We start from the raw sequence: 8,195 nt of genomic DNA, 5'->3' as shown, positions 1-8,195 counted from the left end.
TGGGTGAAGTCTGCTGTTGTTGTTTCTGCTGCTGCGCCACCGGCTTCTGTGCTCGTGGAAGATTTATTAGACTGTGACTTCATCACCTGCAACACTGTTCATCGGAAGATGTGTTTCCGCAGAGCAACTATTCACAGGGTTTCTGCATACAAGAACGCAGCGTGGGGGTTTTGTATTGACACATAACCTAACCACTAAAACTCATAATAAATAGACTTAAACATTTCTTGTTATATGACAAAGAAAAAATGTATATTTCTGTCAAGAGATGTTTTTTTTTTTTAAACATTTATGGAAGGAGTCTCCAGTGTCAGGGCTTTGTAACAGTGACCCTGCGTCCCAATTGGCATACTTATACTATGTACTGTATTTTTTTTTGTGTACAAAAAAAATACACACGTTTGATTGCGTAGTAAGAGTACTTCATTCATTATTCCTTATATTATTTATACTCTATTATTTCATTTATCATTCCCTTGCTTTATGTTTCCCTTTACACCACTCTAAAATGCATCCTCAAATATGGAGAAGCAAACCATCACAAAACTGCTAAATATTAGCTGAAAAAGTGTCCACGGTAGTGATGTGTCGTTCATGAACGATTCGTTCGTTTTGAACGAATCTATAATATGACTCGGGAACAACGAGTTGTCTCGGCGAGTGATTCGTTCGTTTTGTGTTGACCGCACGTGCGCTGCAACGTCCCTATAGGTTCTGTACAGGAAACAGAAACGATTAGTGCAGCTCTCGTCTTCTGGTTCGAGTCGTTCATTCATCACGTCACAGCCCCAATGCATTCAGCCTATGGGACGGTCAACACAAAACGAACGAATCACTAATGCGATTCGTGACACATGTGATGTGACAGAACGACTCAGATCGGGAAGTGAGGTGAACTAACAGACCGCATAGCCTGAAGACCTTGGCCACATTAGCCTATAGTTTAATTTTTATTCCAAATGTGATCAACGTTTGCATAAGTACTGGATGTGTTGGGGAATTTAACGTGTAACATCTTAATTATATTCTACTGAAATGAACAAAATGACTCGAAAATAAGATTCGTTCATTTTGCTGAACGAGATTCAAAGATCAGAGTCAGTAAAATGATCCGAACTTCCCATCACTAGTCCACGGATCCACACATTGAAAATCAATCAGAAATAGTAGACCATCCGGGTACCTATGGGATACTCATTTCAACATACTACAATTTGAGATGCACTAATTCTAATCTTGGACACTATTTAATACGGATATTATGCCAACTGGGATGCAGGGTAAGTATTTTTTTTCCCACCACAGGAAGGTATTCAGAATAGACATCTTTGCTTTCTAGTTTGCCATGCTTGTCTTATTATCTTTATTATTTTCCTCTAACAGCATGCCCTAGAGTGTGTTATTCCTTACAGTTTACAGGAACAACATGACTCAAGACTACCATCTACAGTACAACAGCGAGTCTGTGCTCTTGTGCTCCTTCCACCTTTCTTCCTTTCTCAATGAATGTGAACATCGTGAAAAGAGATACTGGTCTTGATTGAACAATGATCATGAAATAAAGATAGTTCAGTTCCTAAAGCAATCTTTCTCAATAAATTAGCCTTCAAAATTAGATAGAAGGTAGGCAAAGAACAAAACTGATATCGTTTCTGAAAATTTTTTAAACGTCTGCACTCGAAACGCATTTATATATCCTTTAAGAAAGTACATTTTTAATTTCTTAAAAATTATTATTCACGCACTCACTCTTTCTTTTATCCTTTAATCAAGTACCTTTTATCCATACATCCATTTCCCATCCCGCTTATCCTACACAGGGTTGAGGAGAGCCTGGAGCCTATCCCAGGGAACTTGGGGCACAAGGCAGGGAAAACCCTGGACGGGGTGCCAACTAGGGATGTCACGATACCAAAAATCTAGTAGTCGGTACCGATACCACCAAAAGTACACGATACTCGATACCAAAGTCGATAAAATTTATTTCTTTTTTTAAATTAAATTAAAAACTCTCCTGGCAGACATCCTCTTCTGGCTGATACTGGCAAAAAGAGACAGAGAGGGGGATATTTTAGTATCAAACACTGTCTGACAATGAGTGAAGGCTACAGTGGAGGTGCACTCCTAAACGCGCACACACACCTTATACTCTGAATGCAAGCATTAGTTTAAATTCACTGATATGGTGGCAGGCCAAAAAGATTTATTAAAAGCATGAACATGTGAATAATTATTAGTGACATTAGGCTACATGTTGCTGACAGGACACGGGGCTGAATGGCGATGCGTGGTGCCCATTCGGAAGTAGTTTATAACGCTGCAATGCGTTAGCATCATTAACAAATAACCGTCTATCGCTAACATTACATGGAGCGTAACGTTAGCTGGTTTCACGGCTACAATGCAGCTGCCTCAAACAAACATAATATAGGACCGTCTTTCAGGTGCTTCGCCAAATTCCAGGTGTTTACTTGCTTTGTTTGAAGTGAACAATAGCATCGGTTGCACACTGGCTTCAGAGCATCAATTATATGCTCATTATCATCCGCCTCGAATGCGAAGTATTTCCATATTCCATACCACATTTCCTCTCAACAAGTCAGGGCGGAGCTAATCCTCTGTAGTTTTTTCCCGTGTGCTTGTAGTTGTTGTTCTTCTTCTTCACCACTTGTGGACCGACTAAAACACTTGCGCGTATTTGCTGCCCCCTTCAGGTTCGGAAGAATTCCAACCTCGGTACTTTCGTTAGAAACGTACTATCACTACTAAACAAGTAACGTCACGTTTTAAGAATGTCGTACCGACTTGGAGTACCGGTTCTTGTGACATCCCTAGTGCCAACCCATTGCAGGGCATAATCACACACCTATTCGCTCACTACGGACAATTCGGAAATGCCAATCTGCCTACAAAGCATGTATCTGGACTGGGGAAGGAAACTGGAGTACCCGGAGGAAACCCCCGGAGTTAATAGATAAAAAATACACCTTGTCATATTAACAAGTAAGTACAAGGCACAAACTTTATATATATATATATATATATATATATATATATATATATATATATATATATATATATATATATATATATATATATAGTTTATCTACACACACACACACACACACACGGTCTTATTATTTGCACTCCATAGAATTTTGGTGCCTGATATAAAATAAGAAAAATTTATGAATAAAAAGTTTTTAAAAGATACAAAATGCTTGTCACTGTATCAAAAAGTCATTAGTTGGTAAACAATACAATACAATATAGTACAATCCAACCCAGCCCAATCCAACACGATCCAACCCAATCTAATCCAATCCAACAAAATCCAATCCAATCGTCAGTGATATAATAGTGGCTGTGAAAAGATTGTATCCTCCACACCACAAGGTGGCAGTTAATTCACACAGCTTTTTAAATTTCACAGAAGGTTTTTAAAAAGGCCGCATTCCAAAAACCAACTCGTTTTCTACACAGGTGCACTCTATACGGTACAATTGTAAATGCTTCTCTACTGTACTCTACATTTTTGAATTGGGACTGACCCAGCCAGGGGCGACGTTTAAGTGGAAGTTACTAGATATAAAGAGTTGTTGACATTCATTTATTTTTGTCATTGTAAGTGTTTTGGTTAAAGAAAAGAAATATAAATTCTACATAAATGTCGTTCTCCTTGTAGCCCTGAGGTTTGTGTAAACGATAAAAACAGCGCGAATGAAATGTTAGCCTAGCTTTCAGTTAACCAGCTACAGTAGGAAGACAAGCTAACAAGCTAGCTAAAGCTATTAGGTAAGTATACAGTTATATATCCGAGTCAGTGTGTGCTTGAGACTTACATTTTATGTTAGTATTAAGGTAAATTATTATTCAATAATCATTTAAATGTGACTTATTTGACTGTTGTAGCTTATACCTGAAACTGAAAGTGTGCTGCAGCAACTAACTTAGTTAAAATAACACTAATAATCTAGTTATTATGCACAAATGCAGTTAGGGTTCGTGTATAATATGATGTTAAAACGGTATATAATCTAAATGTTGGGATAAATATCACTTCATTCTTCTTTCTCAGCCATCTACCTGAAACTGAAGCTGTACAGCTGATAGATTTGTTCTGACATGAAAATCAGTGTTGGTTCAGGGGAAAGTAGCTAATGCATACTCAAGTCGCCAGATGACATCATAGATTAAATATGCATAATCATTGAGTGCTCATTTGCATATCTGGTGGTGTTACATGAAGAAGGAAGATGTTCTGAAGACACTTCAAAATAGAATAGAGTTAGAATAGAGAACAGTGGGGATTCGTCGTTTTAGAACTATGGTGATCAGTGATTGGTTGTTGAGAACAGTGGCAGTCATTGATTGGCTGTTTGCTACATCAGCTTGCACAAGCACAATTCAGTCAGGATTTACACACTAGTGGTGACTCGAGTGAACCTGCTCTCTTAACTCCTATAACCAGCAGCTGTGATATGAGCTGAAGAGCCGTATCGGGTGCAGGACTTTCACTAACATCAGTTCAAGAAGTAGCTAGATTTGTCATTTTATTTAAAAAATAAATAATAAAAAAAAAAACATTTTATAAAGTTGCTAAAGGTGTCACTGTGGAAAATTCCCCATATTGTGAGTCCTACACCTCCACTGTGCTTGTTAGTGTTAGTTTTCTTTAACAGGTGACTATTACGTGATGATTATGATTAATAAGGTTTCTCTTTTATCTGTAATCCAGAGGGGAACATGGACTCGAGTGGCATACCTTCCACAGGCCAGATTTTGCTCCTGGCCTCCAGTTCAGCTCTCAGTGCTCTCCTTTACTCGGTGTACAGGAAGAAGGCCAGCATTGCTGCTAGATTAAGCGTAAGTATGAAAATGATTTGGATTTATTTCGACGAACAGCTGGCACGGTTACAATAGCGTCTGATTATATTCTGATTAACAGGAAGCCAAGAAAATATCATTAGATCAAGATCTGCAGAGTATCCTTGCTGAAGCTCCAGGCAAATGTATACCATACGCTGTTATAGAAGGTACGAATTAATATCAGAGTAAATGTGTGACAACAATTGTGCTACTTAGTGAAAATCAACCAAATGTCCTTGATTATTTTCCTATAACAGCCCCCCCCCCCCCCCCCCCCCCCCCCACACACACACACACACACAAACACATTTGTGTTATTCCTTACTTATGCTAACACGTATTAAATTTGCTGTTTGATTTCTTGCTTGCCTTCGGTCTTTTACATTATTTAGATTTTTTGCCTCATTAGCGATCTGTATCAGGGCTGGAATATTTCCTCAGCAGAATTTATACTGTAATTGAGAGAAAGATTTTGAGTCTCTGTCTGTTGTCTCTCTATAGGGGTTGTTCGCTCTGTTAAAGACACCTTGAACAGTCAGTTTGTGGACAGCTGCCAAGGTGTGATCGCCAGACTGACACTAAAGGAGAAGAAGATGGTGTGGAATCGGACCACTCATATCTGGTAAACGCATATGTTGCATATGAGTTTTTGGATTTGGTTTCATGCTTAGTACGTTATACTTTTCATTATACATAACAAATTCAACAAAATGCTGTGAAGAAAATGTGCGTACTGAAATTGACTTCCGAGCTTGAAATCTAGGTACGACTATGAAAAGGTCATCCACCAGCGCACCAACACCGTACCGTTTGACCTCGCGTCACATGACGACACCATCACAGCCACTGTGCGTGTGATCCGCCCCCTTGACGCCGAGCTGGTCCTGGAGAAGACGTACGAGAACTTCCACCAAGCCACAAGCTCCTTCACCAGCATTGTGGGCCATTTCCTGAGTGGCGAGCGGCCGCAGGGTGTGACCGAGGTGGAGGAAATGCTGCGGCTGGGCGCGAGCATCACTGGCGTGGGCGAGCTGGTGATGGATGGCGGCGTGGTGCGCCTGCAGCCACCCAAACAAGGATTGCGCTACTTCCTGAGCAGCCTGGACTATGACGCGCTGCTGGAGAGCCACAAGAGCAGCGTGCGGTTCTGGAGAGTTCTGACGGCGCTCATGGGTTTGGCAGCCTTCGCCACGGTGGCGTACGTGCTGTGGAAGCGCTACACATGGCACAGGGAGAAGAAGAAGGAGCGCGAGATGATTGAGGAGTTTGAAGAGCAGAGGAGGACGAGGACGGCCGGGGAAGACGAGGCCGTGCAGGTCGGAGCTTGTGTCATGTGCCTGAGCCAGCAGCGCTCATGTGTTTTTCTCCAGTGTGGCCACGTGTGCGCGTGCTGGCAGTGTTACCGCATGATACCTGTGCCAAAGAAGTGCCCCGTGTGCAGGGCTACTATAGACCGCGTGGTGCCTCTGTACAACAGCTAATCAGCTCTCCGGCAGAAAACCCTGAGTAGTAAATCGTGTAATTTTGTTTGAAAATAGTACAAATTTCCAACATGGAGGTAGGTGCTATAGTGAATCTGGGTGAAAATCCAAATCCTTTATTTGAAAGCCTTCTGTTTAAGCAGAACACCAAATGTGTGTATGTGTGTGTGTGTGTATGTGTATATATATATATATATATATATATATATATATATATATATATATATATATATATATATATATATATATATATATATATATATATATATATATATAATATAAGAGCTGATGATTAAAAAGATAAATATATTGCGATAAATTGTAGAGCAAAATACCTCAATAAAGGTTGTGGTGAAAATCAGGAAATATTTGTTGATGAATTTAGCTTTATTTCACATAAATTGTTGTGATGTTATATTGTTTGATGGACTTATTAGTAGCAGATGGGTCTAACTGGTTTCAGAGCAGTGTTAGAACAATCGTTCCTGCTCCCAGGGCTGCTCTAATTGGCTGCTGGCAGCTAGAGAGAGAGAGAGAGAAGATGAAAATTGAACACTATGACCTTTTCAGGTCGATTATCAACTCTGTTACCAAAAGGAAACTTTCAGATGGAATACAAGCTATGTATTATACTACAACACTTCCATTATAAAGAGGAGAAAAGCCCGTGGAGGTTTTTTGCTTGAGCACTGAAAGTGATTTATACCTGTGTGAAGATATTGTGATCTCATGGGTGTTGGGTGAAATTTTAAGATTTGTATTTGGGAATGTAGATGCATTCATAGGTGAAAGGTTTGACACAACAGGCATTATACACAATATACATGTTAGATATATTTTTTGTTGTTTTTCAAGGGCTTTAAAACGATGATGCTTGAATTCATTTCTTTCAAAAAAAAAATTCTATTCATAAAAGGCTTCAATAAAGTTTTCTTGTAATTATCATAAATAAAATCTCAGCTGAATTCTTTAGGAAATAAAATGTCATTTCAGATCAATGTGCAGATCTCTTGAAATTTCTTACTCGGGTAAGTTTGCCCACAGAGGTCAAGCTGTGGTTAGAAAGTCTGGTGACTTTCACCAACAAGTGACTTAATTAAATAGTAAAAAGCAACTGTACTAACAATGCATGACCAACCTCAAACATTCATTAAAAAGAAAAGAGGATTGTGTGCACTTTTTCAAGTCCAGAGGTAGAGACCTTGTTGATGACATCCAATCAGATTGTAATCTTCAAGATGTTGTGATGTTTGTAGCAGCTCAGTGTCCAAAACATATCGGGTAGTTAACAGATGGTGGGTGGAGCTTAACGTTTCTACAACACAGTAAAAAGGTCAGTTTGACCTGCTGAATTCTCGTATCTGATTGGTCAGGGGATGTAGATTCGATTTTCTATATCAGCAGCTCGGACAGTAGTGCTGACTTCAAGGCAAATCACAGGTTTATATCAACGCACTCTTTCTGATACGTTCTCGTTTCTAGATATAGTAACTACATGCACAAGGACTTGTATAGCAGACACTTAAGATAATCTAAGAATGACAAGAAACGGATATAAAAGACAATATTTAACAACGAAAAACTATCCACAAATCGTTGATACGGTGATCTATACACGTTCTGTAAGAAGACATTGTATATGGAAGGAGTCTCCAGTGTCAGCACTGTGTAACAATCATGGGAAAGAATTCACAATGGGAGAAGTTGCGATAGCAATTTTTTGGTCTCGTTAACTTCGAGAAAGTGAGAGAACGATCGTTTATAGCTGCTGCAATGTAAGTGATAACAGGAACTAACTCGTTTCACGGACATTCCTCAACATTAAACTATTAACTATAAGCAATA

The 8,195-nt window shown here is 39.4% G+C and overlaps 1 protein-coding gene across 3 annotated transcripts; it reads left to right on the top strand.

Moving 5' to 3' along the window:
* Positions 1-2,873: 2,873 nt before the first annotated feature.
* mul1b (mitochondrial E3 ubiquitin protein ligase 1b) lies at positions 2,874-7,348 on the top strand. 3 transcript variants are annotated; one of them, XM_017488169.3, is made up of 5 exons: positions 2,874-3,003; positions 4,739-4,866; positions 4,949-5,036; positions 5,371-5,491; positions 5,633-7,348. In XM_017488169.3, the coding sequence occupies exons 2-5, from the start codon at positions 4,747-4,749 to the stop codon at positions 6,348-6,350; spliced, it is 1,047 nt and encodes a 348-aa protein (XP_017343658.1). In that variant the 5' UTR covers positions 2,874-3,003; positions 4,739-4,746; the 3' UTR covers positions 6,351-7,348. The 3 variants fall into 3 exon arrangements, with proteins under 3 accessions (XP_017343658.1, XP_017343656.1, XP_017343657.1); XM_017488167.3 differs by lacking the exon at positions 2,874-3,003 and adding an exon at positions 3,495-3,795; XM_017488168.3 differs by lacking the exon at positions 2,874-3,003 and adding an exon at positions 4,577-4,632.
* Positions 7,349-8,195: the final 847 nt, after the last annotated feature.

Source organism: Ictalurus punctatus, chromosome 15 (assembly GCF_001660625.3).
Source record: "Ictalurus punctatus breed USDA103 chromosome 15, Coco_2.0, whole genome shotgun sequence".
Lineage (NCBI taxonomy): Eukaryota > Metazoa > Chordata > Actinopteri > Siluriformes > Ictaluridae > Ictalurus > Ictalurus punctatus.
Note: the sequence above shows the minus strand (reverse complement) of the source record. Positions and strands in the feature narration are given on the sequence as shown.